Source organism: Prunus mume, linkage group LG6, assembly GCF_029339155.1.
Source record: "Prunus mume cultivar Tortuosa linkage group LG6, ASM2933915v1, whole genome shotgun sequence".
Classification (NCBI taxonomy): domain Eukaryota; kingdom Viridiplantae; phylum Streptophyta; class Magnoliopsida; order Rosales; family Rosaceae; genus Prunus; species Prunus mume.
The window spans coordinates 4,607,284-4,621,859 of NC_142703.1; the positions used below are offsets into that span (position 1 = coordinate 4,607,284).

Below are 14,576 nucleotides of genomic sequence, written 5' to 3' on the forward strand. Positions count from 1 at the left end.
TTTCACATAACTATTAGTTTTAGAAATTGTGTAAATGCATGTTTTGGAAAATGAAAACCCTATAAAAATGATATAACTTTATACTATAATAGTGGTTTTGTTTTGACTTCTCTCCTCATTTTAGCTCAAATAAAATCAAACAGTTTAACAATTAATTAATTTGATTGTGATTTAAAGGTGAAACCAATTCAAGCTGAACCGCATGCCTAAATGAAATGTGCCCTAAATCCTTTTTTTTTTCCCGCTTGATAAAGAGAATTCCAACTTTATATGTCTTACAAAATTTTCGTGCCAAGTTTAAAGGTGATTGACATAGTGATTAATTATTGTGATAATCTTGGCACCCCCTTTTTAGAGATTTTTTATTTAAACTCCGCACTTCTCTTTGTTCATCCCAATACTTAAATAATTAAGCTGTAAGTTTTATTATTGTATAAAAAGACAAAAAAGGTCATCTAACTTAATAATTAACCCTAGTACATCTATGCACACACCCCCACACACCCCACCACTCTTTATATTAAGTTTTAAAAACCAGAGTTGGTTCCAGTTACAGTTTTTGGAGAGAGGTAAAATTGTTCTCTTTCTCTAGAAAATATTAAATTTCAGATTTGTGGTTTCATTTGTTTGTGTTTTTTTTTGCTGAGAACAAAGAAAATTGTGGGATTTAAATAGAAAATCTCTTTTAGTTTTTATTTTTTTAGTTTGGGGTGTATTTAAGGGTAGTTTGGGAAGATAGTGGGGTTTTCTTAGAAATTGTGAAAATTTAAATTAAAAATTTGAGTGAATTTAGAATATGAGGTGAACTAAGAGAAGTATGGGGTTTAAATAGAAAATCTCCCTTCTTATAGGTATGAGTGGTAGTAGAGGGGTGTGGAATGTGAGATTTTTAATGCCAAAATCATCACCTTTGTATATGCAACCGAACCAGATTTAATTCCTCAGACCAGAAAGATCCGAATTTAATCCAGCCCACTATATTTTAGCCCAGTCCTCAAAATGGTCGACCCGATCCATTTGGCCCCAATTTTTGCTCTGCTCTGCTTCATCTCTCCGTTCTCTCTCTCACTCTCAGCCATTTCGCTCTCTCAACGTACCCAACACTGGCTGCGGAAAAGCGAACGCAATAGCTTTAAACACACCGAGGGTTTCACGTTCTTGCAGGTAATGGAATCTTTCCGTTTTTGCAAACATTATTGCTGGAAGTGTAGAAATTCAGCTTAAATCAATAGTTTTTTTTGGTTTTTTTAAATTTATTTCATCTGGGTTTGTGTATTGTTGTGTGAGTTTTTCAATTTGATTCACTTGGCATGTGCTTTAACAGGAAATTTTTTATTTTCACTACTGAATGTATGAATATATGAACAAAATCATACTGGGTTCTTGATTTATGGGTATTTGAATTATCATGGCATTGACGTAATATCGGGTGGCTTTTGATTCATATGTGATTTCTAGTAGGTTATAAGTTGAGGGTTTTTGTTTAAACTTGCTAAAATGAATAACTTGATTTCAGATAATTAAAAATACTCATCACAGCTTCATCAACAACACTTGAAATCAAACAAAAGAGATGGTATTTGGAGCCCTAAGGTCCATTGTGCGGCCTCTATCCCGAACCCTAATATCCCGCACCTCGACATGCTCCATAACCTCATTTGCTGCCAGTTCTGTGTGCCCAAAACCTGAGACCCGCTTCCTTTCTGGTGGCCAAGCTCCGTGGTCTTTTCTGATTTCGAATCATTTCCACAGCTTGACAGATACTCGTTTCCCAAAGCGGCGACCCAGCCTCAAGTCTCGTCGAAAAAGGGCCAGCATAAGACCTCCAGGTAGCTTCTTCATCCTAAACCTGACTCTCCTAATTTGAGGTGAACTCTTATTAATTAATTACCTCTTGGATATGATTGCACTGTTGGAAATTTCATGTTTGGTTTCTGAGGAAAGAAAAAACAGAGTCTTAGCCGTCAAGTGCTGCTAATGCTTAATTTGTTGATTCACATTTAGGATTTGGGGAAATAGTTTAGTTAGAGATTTGGTTTCAATAAAAAAATTCATGATATTCATTATTTTTGAATGCAGGACCGTATGCTGGGATTCAGTGTGCTCCTGGTGAACCGATAGTTCCTAGTAGACCCAATGAAGGAAGTGTGAAGAGGAGGAATGAGAAGAAGCGCATGAGGCTGCGCCGCGCATTTATATTGGTGTGTATTTCGTGAACTCTTTTATTCGTCTCTCTTATGTTTCTGTTGTCTGTAATGGTTTAGATATACTATGGTGTTTTACGAAAATAGAAATCTAAGTACATTGTCATGAAGATAACTGGGAACTTATTCTTATCTTCTTTGTTTGGGAATTTTATTTTATTTTATTATTTTATATTTCAGTTACAAACTGTGTCATGTCTTACTCAGAAAATGCTCAGTTTTCCTGTTAAAGCTTACCGTAGAGAGGACTTTGTTTGTTTCACAATAATAATTCAGAAATTGCTCGTTCTTTACAATCAATTTAGATGGGGTAGTTGGATGAGGAATCCTTGATACAGTAGAATGAATTGGGCAATTCAACGCTATAAAAATCAGTAACACATACTTGAGCTATATTCAGTGATGCAAATATTCATATATTTGAGATGATTTTGCTTGAAAAAATAAATCAAAATTGTCCAAATCTCCTGCTCCCTTTGTCTTGGATGATACAGTTCTCTAGCTGGTCTTATAATTTCTTTTCGGTTAGCTGGTTACTTGGTTTGCATAGATTAGAACGGTAGTGAATATAGGATATTGTGCCAAGGCATCTGAAATAGTCTTACACGGTTTGGAATCGTTCTGGCCTGGAACAATCCTTAGGTTGGGATGGAATTTAATTCCTCCTCCCGCTTGCCTAAAATACAAATTTTTAACTTGAACTTCAGTCCTTATTGAAATCCCTTTTGTAGATATGCTTTTCCTCTAATACGGACTACTTTTGAGGTTGTGCAGTCAGAAAAGAAGAAAAGAAAGGCTCTAGTGCAGGAGGCTAAAAGGAAGAAGAATATAAAGAGAATTGAGAACAAAATGGCTGCTGTGGCAAGGGAAAGAGCATGGGCTGAGAGACTGACTGAGCTGCAGCGACTGGAGGAAGAGAAGCGAAAGTCCATGGCTTGATGACTAGATAACATTATGGTGGAACCTTGTTTGCAGATTGTAATGCTGCTGTTAGCTCTCTGTTACCGTGGAACATTCAACCTAGTTTCTTCAGGCTCGTCGGTTCCGTTTTATCTGTTTGTTTGGTTTATGGTGTTTTGCTTTCTCCAATCATACAGAGGATGGCCGTTTGGCGAATAGTTTTGTTTGTAGTCTTGTAAACTTGGTTTTGAATTCTAGCTTGCAAGGTTGAGAAAGTAGAGAAGGCATTGCGCCACCATATAAGTAACCACTGGTTTTCAATAGGTCTTATTCTTTTGATGAGATACGGATCCAGTTTCCTTGACCCAATCGTTTGTTGCTTTCTGATTTCGATATCATATTACTGATGCATCACGCCGACCAAATATAACAAGGGGTCTTGACTAATTGTGCTCAAACAACAAATTGTTGGTTTACAAGCCATTTCCGTGGCATGGATACGTGTAATAACTTGGTCTACAATTTCGCTTAAATGAGCAGTTTGCTGCACTCTAGGAACATAACATTGCATGTCTCCGATGGATCGGTGTATCAAATTATCAGTTGATGTTACCATACGGCGCAGGTAAAACTCGCTCACTTTCCAGGCTGCCATGCTATGTACAAAATGTAGTTGATCACATTTAAAATAGGAGAATCAGGAATCATTACTACCCCAGAAGTACTTGTTTGATCAAGCTTCACATTCAAATTCAGAAAGAGGTAACTGAAACAAATAAGGAAAAGAAGACAACAATCGGAAACACTGAAATCTCAGCTCTGGAAATTATAAATATATAATTGTCGGGTTAAATCACACCAAATATCACCGTATCACAGTTCCGTTAAATTTGATGATACACGAGAATTTCAAATCAGCCCCGGTAAAAAGAAGACAAATGGGTAATATGCCAACATATGTTGAAATCTCAAAATCCAATAACCACTAGCAACAGCCACTTGTTGATGCATCAGATTCAGGAGGTTTTTGTTTGAAAATGTTCTTTTTCACACCTGCTGAGCCCACAGTCAGGAGACTTGGTGTTTCCAATATCTGCATCAAATGGTACAATAACATCATCACAGATTCACGAGAAAACATCCAACTAAACCAAAAAGATAAGTTCGCCTGCCAGATTATCATAATGCAATCATCAAACATCCAAGTTGACATCGATCTATGAATAGTAACTTTAATATGAAAAATGTCTTGTAAACACAAACCAACTTCAACACTATCTAAGCCATTAAGAGAAATGAAGCATTATGAAATTATGGTGACAACAATCATTTCCAAAGTACCCAGTGCCCATAAATTATGGTAGCAAATCTAGAAAAAAAAACCATTATCTGAACCAGTACCATCCCAGAGAACCCATATAGAAGACATCTCATAATCATTAGTAATTTAGAAAAAAGAGGGAAGCCACCATTTTGCATACCTTTAAGACAAGCTCCTCAAAGCATTGCTCAACATTTACTCGAGCTTTTGCACTACACTCAAGGAAAAGGCATCCATATTCCCTTGCAAAGTCCATCCCCTCTTTTTTACTGACAGTCCTTTCACTTTCCTGGGGGGAAAAAAAGATAACCTGAACATGGATTCTTGATGATGAATACATGAATAAAACTTGTCTTTGTCTTAGGAATGATCGCAAGCTTGACTTAGATTGCTTTTAGTTTCTATTTATCAGAATTACAACTCAGGAAATAATTACACTTAGTTATTTATATAGCTATGGTTAGGCTTTTAATTGTCATATGGCTATACAAATAATTGCAATAGATTTGGGGACCTCTGGCAGATTGATTAGAAAATGAAAAGGTCAAGATCGAGGAAATCCTACTTTTCCCTCTCTTCTAATGATTCAAGACTTCTAAGTGTCTAATGAGCGCGAGAGAGAGAATGGATAACTTCTGAACCAAATCAACGCCAACTATCCGATCCAAAAAAATAAAACATACAACACCAACTAGGCCCTAGAACCTTGGTGCAATACTTAATGAAATAATCAACAACTGAATGTGAGAGAGTACATACCTTATCGACTTTGTTTCCAACAAGCATCTTGATGCAATCTTGATTTGTGGAGTACAGGTCAATTTCTTTAGCCCATATATCAGACAAATTCGTAAATGTTTCTCTTCGCGTCACATCATACACTGCACCAGATCAATAAATAAGTACAAAGTCCCATAGATTCTCAAACAGCAGCTAACCTATAAACAATATAGTTAACAAGAGAAAAAATGTGTGCTGGATAAACACGAAAGAGACAAACATACCCATTATTATCCCTTGAGCTCCTCTGTAATATGAACTAGTAAGAGTTCTAAACCTTTCCTGTCCAGCTGCATTATGAACAATACTTTTTAAGTCAGTGAATTTGTGTGAAACTTGCAAACAATATCAAATTGAAAAACTTCTGCACCATCAAACCCAGTAATCCATTTTCTGATGACAAATAAGTAATCATATACAAGGATACACCAAATACCAAAAAATCGAAAGGTTGTAGAAACCATATAACCACCACAATAGTAAGAACTCATCATCTACTAGGAAAATGTGTTGGGTAATCTCAAAAATGGTATATGATCAAGCATTCCAAATATTTTAATTGAAGAACTTCACAATGTTGCACAATAAACTTAATCTCCATACAAAGGTGAAAAAGTACAATATAACACAACTCATTACCTGTGTCCCAAATTGCAAGCTTCAACTTTTTACCACCAAGAGTAACATGTTTTATCTTAAAATCCACACCTACAAAAACAAAATATAAAAAGCAAAATTACAAAAAGAAAAAAAAATACAAATAATAGTTTAAAAAAACAAAATTTAAGGAAGGATAAGGTCACCAATAGTAGGAGAGAGATCCTCAAAGGTATCGGAAGTGAAACTCAAGAGGAGGGTGCTCTTTCCAACCCCAGAGTCCCCAATCAGCAACAGCTTGAACAAGTATTCGAACTCCGCTTCACGAGACGACGTCGTTGCCGACTCCATCAAAATCAAATTTGAAAACGAAAACCCTACAAATGGTACAACGATTGGCCTGACCGAAGCTCTTTGGGAAAGAAAGTAAAGGAAGGAGGAGTAGTTGTTGCAGAGAAAAAGAAAAAGAAAGAAGGCTCTGAAGTCTTCTTAGAATAAAGAAAGTGTGATTTATTGTTCGGTGGATTAAGCCTTTTATACTGCTACCGACATTACCAGCCGTTGGATCACCACGTGGCGTGACACTGACGCAATGAGGTAGCTTCTTCTTTCCGTAACGTGTTTGATTTAATGAAATGTTCGTGTGCCCTACTGTGACTCTGTTTCGCTTTAAAAGAAACGGAGGGAAATTTTGTCGACATGGTCGCGTTCTGTTTATTAATATCTCGTCTTTTTTTTTTTTTCTTAATATTATATGGAGGATAAAAAAGTGCCCAATTTACGGTGAGTTAAAAAAATTTGTCGACAGGGTCGCGTCCTCGATCTAGCAATTTAATAAATTTACTGATAAACGCTCAGACGAAATATGAATTTTAAAAAGTAAGATAAATTCAGGCCAAAAGAAAGTAGAATAAATTTGTTTTTTTAATTTTTTTTTTTTATAACATACAAATGAGTGTAAGTGGATAAAAGAGAAGTGAGAACGTACAATTTCTAATAAGAAAATTATAAGTGGATAAAAAAGAAGTGGAAAAATCAGTTCCCTTAAAAATGCAATAATAGACTTGAAAATATAAATATTATATTCTATAAAATTAGAAAATAAATTGTACAAAGTAAATAATAGTGTTCTATGAAAAATGTTTGGCATAATGTTTAGCCCCTCAAGTTGACAATAATTGCGATTTCAAACTAAAATAATATTAGATTAAAAAAAAACTCAAATATTATATTTTTGAACTGCTCGAATCTTACGGAATGATGAATGAGAGCACTGGTAGACCCAAGAAATTTTTGGAAAAGGGGCAAAATTTGAAAGGCTAAAAGCTTAAATAAAATAAAATTACCAACTAATACCATCCAAAATTTGTAGCTACATGTACATGGCCTTCATTTGTACCCTTCCACAAGCCTCAGACTCCTAGTTCATACCAAAATTTTAAAGGACGATACCTTTCGGGTGGCTTAAAATTAGGTGTAAGCCTTGAGATATTGAGGCATAAGCCTTTCATAACATGAATTTTTTTTTTCTTTCTAAGAAATACCTTTAAGTTTTCATATTAGGCAAGGCTAATGTAATATTGAATAATGAAGATGTTCCAAAAAAATTAATAAAGGTTTTACTACAGACAAAAGGCACCATTGCATTTAAAATAACAAAACCTAACAATATGATTATGAGAGAGCATCCATCGTTCCATTCTTTATCTTTTTAATTCGGTGACTGTTCCACCAAACATGAATTTTTATATCCTAAGAAGGTTTGGGTTGTTTCTGTCACCAAACATGAATTTTTATATCCTAAGAAGGTTTGGGTTGTTTCATTTTAAATGAAACTTATATACTAAGACGACATCGTTTTAATGAGAAACCCAAAATAAACAACACACATCTTCTTCCTGGTGCATCTTCTTCCTCGCGCATCTTCTTCCTTGCGTAGTGTCTCTATGCCAGAAAAAGAAGTATGCAATTCTAACAAGACACACATCTGAAGGAGTCTTGTCATAATAGATGCAATTTTTCACTACCAAAACAAGAAAGCCTCTTTGAGGCCTTTAATAGAACAAATGGTGAGCACCATTAAAGGGGCAAATTCGGGCATCTCTAGGCGATTTTCTGGAGAGGGAAGGTGCAGCTGCACCTCCTTACGCCTTAATAGGTCCGTCACTGGTTGAAAGATTGACATTGCACCTTATACAGAGTGATTATGGAATACTAAGGTAGTACGACAACATGGTACATCTACATGATGTCAAGTGACACTGCAACGTTTTAAACATGAGGTTTTAAATCGCAATTGTCAAACCTAAGGGATTAAAATAAAATATACCATTTTTTATGGGGTGTTGATTTTTGTTCACTCCTTTTTTTGTCATCTTACCCTCCCTTTTGTTTAAAAAAATAAAATAAAATATTACTATAACATACAATTTTCAACAAGAGAATATAAGTGGACTAAAGAGGAGTGATGACATACAATTTCCAACAAAGAGAGTGTAAGTGGACAAAATAGAAGTGGGAAAATCAATTCCCTTTTTATGAGATAGCGGCAATTTATATTTTGTCAATTTATCGATAATCTGAAAAAGACAAGAAAAATGTTGAAACTCCATCTTGCGCACAGAAGGATTCGAACCCCCTCCCTTTCTCATCAAAGCCAGCGCCTTATCCAACTCAACTGCGGCTAAGTTTGTGTTTATACCTTCAACTTGTAATATTTATAAGGTCTTTAAAAATGTCTGCAAGCTAATATTATCTAAGATAAATTTCCATATTTTAAAAATTTTCCTAAGAATAAATAAGCATATATTTAATGTTATTTATTATTTTATAATGGAGTAGTATTTTGTTGTTGTTATATATTATGGAGTTTTATTATTATTCACTTCGAGTTTTAATATTGTTCATTATATGTGATACTAAATTTGAATTTTAATAGGAATTATTTCTATGTGGTACTAAGTTACTCATACATTTTATCTTTGTTTTTTTGGTTAAGCTCATATATTTTATCATATGTATCAAGTGTAATATATTGAAGTACATTATTATAACTAAAAAATTATGGTGTGTTTAATTTTCTTTGATTAATTACTATATATTTTCTAAAGTCACAGTGTTTGTCGAGTCGCTACATAATCAACTTAACTCACTCAAACCCACCATGCCATGTATTTCCTTCCAATTTTTTGTGATAAAATAATAGACAATTGACTGAGTAAACATTCTCTAAAGTTTCAATAAAATTTTTCAAATTTTTCTCATAATTTCCGTGATTTTTATTCAATTTTTATCGATATTGATATTTCTTCGATATTTCCGTCGATATATCCGTGTTTTTAGATTACCGATATTTCCGAAACTCCCGATATTTTAGACTTTGATTGTGAGTTAGAAAAGATGTCGGCATCCTTGTTTAAGTCAAGACTTCTTCACTTGAAAGTCGGCAATTATAATAGTACAAATACACTGTTATATTTTTGGTAGAAAATAGGTTAGGGGCCCTACTCAACAAAGGGGGACTAAATAGGACTACATATGTTATTACTTGTACATAGTGTCATATAAATACTAACATAATATCCTGACTTAAAATTTCTCAGCCATCAGCCCACCCACGACCCATCTGTCGTAGTCTCTGTCTCTCGCTCTGAACTCTCTCACCCTCAGTTCCGTTTTCGGCTGCTAACATTTTCAAAATCAAAATCTGGAGCAAAGAGGAAGATGTTCGCGTCAAATCCAAACCTAACGAAGTGCCCGTTTTTTCCCACTCGCTACGTTCCCATCTCCCGGTCTTTCCACATCACATGTAGCGTTTCGCAGCTGCAATCGGCGGCGGAAGTGGTGAATGGAAGAGTCCCCGAGAGGAACGAGATTCGTCTTGGCTTGCCGAGCAAAGGCCGCATGGCCGCCGACACTCTTGATCTTCTCAAGGACTGTCAATTGTCCGTCAAGCATGTCAATCCCCGCCAATATGTTGCGCAAATCCCACAGGTTCCTTCTCTTTCATTCAAATTCTTTATCTTTTATCTTCTATTTATTTATTTTTGAAAAAAAGAATTGAAATTCATTTCTCCATGAATTTTCACTGCAGCTTTCTGATTTGGAAGTGTGGTTTCAACGGCCCAAAGACATTGTGCGGAAATTGTTGTCCGGAGACTTAGACCTTGGCATAGCAGGTTTTGATACCGTCAGCGAATATGGGCAGGTAACCATCACCTATGTATCGTATTCATTCAATTTATTGGTTTCAGGGTGTGCAGTTGTATATGTAATTGGGATTTAGGGTGCGCAATTGTAAATGTAGTTGGGTTCTATTCAGCACTATAAAATTCTGCATGTAAAATTGATTTCCATCTCAATATCATCAAATCTTTAGAAACTAATGATGTCGTCTTCCATGCTAGCTGTGTATCTTGGATATTGGAATGCATAACCCAGAATGTATTTACTTAGAAGTTCAAATTTATAGATATGAAGTTGGCCCTTTGTTTAAAACAGATGAAAAAAAATAAAAATTTCTTAGTATGTACTTATTTTTGTGTGTGGAATTTGTTTAGAAATTTTCATAACTTGCTATCATTATTTTTTTGTAATCGTCGGGCCAAACAATGGAGAAAGCTATATAATTGACACCAACAGTCATGAGTCATCCCATGTGCTGTTACTCTGTGCAAAAACGTTGATATTTGTGATTTTAGTCATCGTTCAATCATGATCTCTCAATTTCTTGATACTTACCTCAGACCAATCATAGCTTGCTTGTTTTGCCTTTGGTTTTGCTATGATACCTCTGCCCAAAATAAACAGATCATCACTGTTTTTCCTTAGTAATTTGTGTATGTTTAAAAATTACCTGCAGTCATGGCGTCCTTCTCTTGAAGAAATATTTTCTATTTCCTTTGCTTGTTATCCAAAATGACTATGAAGAAGTACATTGAAATTTAAAACTTATTATCATTTGGATTACTTGCCAAAAAGAAGAGAAGGAAAGCCTCCAACTATAGTAGGCTTTCCCCATGTTTTAATCCCTTGACGTCAGACCTATAGTTGACCAACCAGGAAATAAGTCAGAGCCTGAAACAGATGGAAATGTGCATGCACTTGCAGAGTAACAACTCATAAAGCAATAGGCTATGTCTTCTTTTTCATTGCTTCTGAGAGACCTTTGGATAGTCCAGCATAGTTACTTGACCAGTGTATTCTTTAGGAAGACCTCTGTTATATGTTTTTGTTGATACAAGGGATATTGGGGAGAGATAGACCTCAAGTGCAAGTGTAAATGTTCTTAACCACTGAGCTAAAATCGCCTTGCAGCTATGTTATATTTAAGAATTGAGTGTTAGATAAAACTTTGGAAGCAGGCCATCTCATAGAATCTGTCCTTTCATTTTTTTATTTTAAGTTCTTTGTCCTCTTTTGCACTCTTTCATTCTGCATATTGTGTCAGAAAAATTACTTCATGTTGTTCTTCTATTAAAGATATTTTCATTGTTTATTATTTTTTTCTTATCCAAAATGAATATGAAGAATTGCGTTGATAATTAAAGCTTATCACTCGTATTACTTGTTCAAAGAGAATGGAACACTAATCATCTATAGTTCTATTTAGGGGAATGAAGATCTTATCATTGTTCATGATGCTCTTGATTATGGGGACTGCCGCTTATCCCTTGCAGTGAGTTACTTTCTTATTACCCAAAAAACCAATTCCAGTTATCTCACTCATATTTCCTTTAATAGCCTTCAAATATCCTTTGGTTTTTCAGATTCCAAAATATGGGATTTTTGAGAATATAAATTCACTGAAGGATTTAGCACAAATGCCTCAATGGACTGAAGAGAAACCTCTGCGAGTTGCTACTGGCTTCACCTATGTACGCAATGTGTTTAAGATTTTCTCACCGTATTGTTCATCAATTTCCATTTTGGGAATAAGTTTCGTTTGTTATCTTATTGGAAATAAGGGTTCTGTTTGGATTTAATTTCTCTTTTGTCTTCTACTGCAGCTGGGTCCGAAATTTATGAAAGAAAATGGACTGAACCATGTGAGCTTTTCAACTGCTGATGGAGCACTCGAGGCAGCTCCCGCGGTAAGAATATGCTTTGTCAGAGTAAAATTTGGTGGGGTTGCTTGAACTTATGAGGAGCATTGCCTGTTGTCTGAATGTAGTTGCATTGCTCCCAGCATAATATAAATCATGATGCATGTTTCCCAGTATATGTATCATGATTAACGATATCTTCAATTCATTGTTTCCTGATTCCTTTTGAGGAGAAACATAGGCTATTGGTTTTTATCATCTAGTTTTTGTTTCAAATAATTTTGTGTATCAGTATGTAACCTATAAGTCATCTCATTCAACGTTATACTAGTCCAGAACTCTGCTGGATTCTAGCTGCTGCAGTTAATATTATGATATTTCTTGAAGAGATTGAATCCATGCTTAAGTTCTAGATACCATACATTCAAATGACTCTTTAGCTAGTTGTTTCATGGGGATGGTCTTCAATCTTTTGTACAATCTAGTTTGATGTGGTGTTGTTGACCTTGGCATTTGAAGCTAGGGTTTTTTTTTTTTTAAAAACTTATCAATAAAAGTAGAAAATAATTAATTGCCACCTGTCTCTCTTTTGAATTTAGATGGGGATAGCTGATGCAATTTTGGACCTTGTGAGTAGTGGGATCACACTGAAAGAAAACAACTTGAAAGAGATCGAGGGGGGAGTTGTGTTGCGAAGCCAGGTAAGGTTCTTGCTTTATGGCTCATCTTACCTAGCATGTGATCTTGTAGGTTTAAGCATGCTACTTAGAAGAAGCTTGTTCAACTGTCTGCTCTTTCCATATCTTGTCTTATGCTTGTAATTAGATTTTCTTTAGGCAGTTCTTGTTGCAAGTAAGAGATCGTTGATCCAAAGGAAAAGTGCACTGGACACAACACATGAGATTCTTGAAAGATTGGAGGCGCATCTAAGGGCTGAGGGTCAGTTCACGGTGCGTATCTGAAAACCTATTTTTGTACCTTCAGGATTTTTTTTCCCATAATTTTTAAATTTTATTTTCATGCATTCATAATAGGTAACTGCAAATATGAGAGGAAGTAGTGCAGAGGAAGTGGCTGAGCGTGTCTTGAGCCAGCCATCATTATCAGGTTTGCAGGTGAGGTTTGAAATAAAGCATTACTCTCTAACCATGAACCTTAAGTTCAAGTTGCAGTATACACTAATAACTGGTCTTTTATATTGATGTACTGACCCTTTTTCACTTGATGAGTTTCTAAATAATCTACATGGTAACACATGCAGGGACCCACCATAAGTCCAGTTTTTTGCAAACGTGATGGGCAAATTTCTTCGGATTACTATGCCATAGTCATATGTGTACCCAAAAAGGCGCTCTACAAGTCTGTACAACAACTGAGAGCGGTGAGCCATGATAATATATTATAAGCATCGTTCAATGTTATGTAAAATGAAACCTTGCTTCTCAAATGCTATGAGAGTGCTTGTTCTGTTGACCAGCACCCTCACATTCATGCAGCGAAATTCTTCTGGCTTATGTATTTATCTTTACAGCATATAAAAGAAACAAATAAATAATAAGTCAGAGGATGGCAGTTGGACTGTTCAATCAGAGGTTTAGTTTCGTTATTATTATTTTTTAAATATTGTAGGGACTAGGAAAATATTTTGAATTGGCTAGGAGCTTCTCTAGTTTGTTTATTTTGTGCACAACAACATGCTCTTGTTTGGTTGGTTAATTGACAGACATGCCACCTAGATATATAAGCAGCCAACTCTGCCCTTTATTTGTTTCACAGTGACAAATGAACATTGGTTTGAACTAGTTCTAGTTTTCAGTTGGTCATTTTTTTAATATGCTGGAACAATGGTTCTAAATTAGAACTGGTTTAAACCTTGGATGTGGAGTTTCTCTGCAGATATCATTGTGCCTGCCTCTTGTACACAGCCGTATTTTATTATTATTAAATTTTGAATCTAGGTCCATGTTTCATTTAAGATTTTCCTTCCCTTGGATACTGGGGTTTAATCTCCTATAATTTGGTGCAGATTGGAGGCAGCGGAGTTCTAGTTTCCCCATTGACCTACATTTTTGATGAAGAAACTCCAAGATGGCGCGAACTTCTCTCGGCACTTGGCCTCTAGTTCTCTCTCCGTGGTCGATCCTGTGCAAAGTTTGTTATATTTTTGTAGGCATGCCAATATTTAAGAGTTTGATGAGCAAGCCCATCTAGATACCTGCAAATGGTTAGAGGTTGGAAAAGGTGTACTTAAATTAGGACTTAAACATTGAAATTCTTGTACTCTCTTTATGTTTGAATTGAAAACTTGGCATGTAATCAGAGTGGTGGCGGAAGACGATTTTTGTTAGTTGTATGCAATTTTACTTTTTCCTCTGTTTCCTTATTTTGGTTAAATTTTGCAATTTTTTATGATGCAAGGTCAAATAGGTACCCGAGATGGATGCAAATCATTGGCTATACTAATCATCTAGTGTGCTAATTAATATCCCACTGATGAGTTAGTGTGATTTCACTGATTTGGACACTCAATGTGCACTTCCATAATATGTTTGTGATTTTTTTATCGTACCATTTTCTTATATGTCATGCATTTGCCCTCTTTTATTCTTTGGGTTACAAGTGATAGCCTAACTTACTCTAATTTACGGAGAGGGTAATCAAATTCGGATGAAAGGGGTGGGTACATTGTCCTGGCCAACCGGAACCCACATTTGCGTACATTGTAATTCT

General features: G+C 35.4%; 3 protein-coding genes across 3 annotated transcripts; 2 read left to right on the forward strand and 1 right to left on the reverse strand.

Moving 5' to 3' along the window:
• Positions 1 to 1,023: 1,023 nt before the first annotated feature.
• Positions 1,024 to 3,283, forward strand: LOC107881388 (protein translocase subunit). Its single transcript, XM_016795041.2, has 4 exons — positions 1,024 to 1,164; positions 1,517 to 1,829; positions 2,080 to 2,201; positions 2,979 to 3,283. The coding sequence occupies exons 2-4, from the start codon at positions 1,574 to 1,576 to the stop codon at positions 3,141 to 3,143; spliced, it is 543 nt and encodes a 180-aa protein (XP_016650527.2). The 5' UTR covers positions 1,024 to 1,164; positions 1,517 to 1,573; the 3' UTR covers positions 3,144 to 3,283.
• Positions 3,284 to 3,903: 620 nt separating this feature from the next.
• LOC107881485 (ras-related protein RABC1-like) lies at positions 3,904 to 6,309 on the reverse strand. Its single transcript, XM_016795361.2, has 6 exons — positions 6,009 to 6,309; positions 5,845 to 5,913; positions 5,430 to 5,495; positions 5,185 to 5,306; positions 4,586 to 4,714; positions 3,904 to 4,197 (listed from the first exon to the last, which is right to left on the reverse strand). The coding sequence occupies exons 1-6, from the start codon at positions 6,151 to 6,153 to the stop codon at positions 4,090 to 4,092; spliced, it is 639 nt and encodes a 212-aa protein (XP_016650847.2). The 5' UTR covers positions 6,154 to 6,309; the 3' UTR covers positions 3,904 to 4,089.
• A 3,048-nt stretch (positions 6,310 to 9,357) lies between these two features.
• Positions 9,358 to 14,219, forward strand: LOC103336458 (ATP phosphoribosyltransferase 1, chloroplastic-like). The gene is made up of 10 exons (XM_008239500.3): positions 9,358 to 9,795; positions 9,896 to 10,009; positions 11,414 to 11,479; positions 11,571 to 11,678; positions 11,811 to 11,894; positions 12,446 to 12,547; positions 12,683 to 12,796; positions 12,881 to 12,961; positions 13,108 to 13,227; positions 13,873 to 14,219. Exons 1-10 carry the CDS (start codon positions 9,526 to 9,528, stop codon positions 13,966 to 13,968), a joined length of 1,155 nt encoding a protein of 384 aa, XP_008237722.1. The 5' UTR covers positions 9,358 to 9,525; the 3' UTR covers positions 13,969 to 14,219.
• The last annotated feature ends 357 nt before the right edge of the window (positions 14,220 to 14,576 follow it).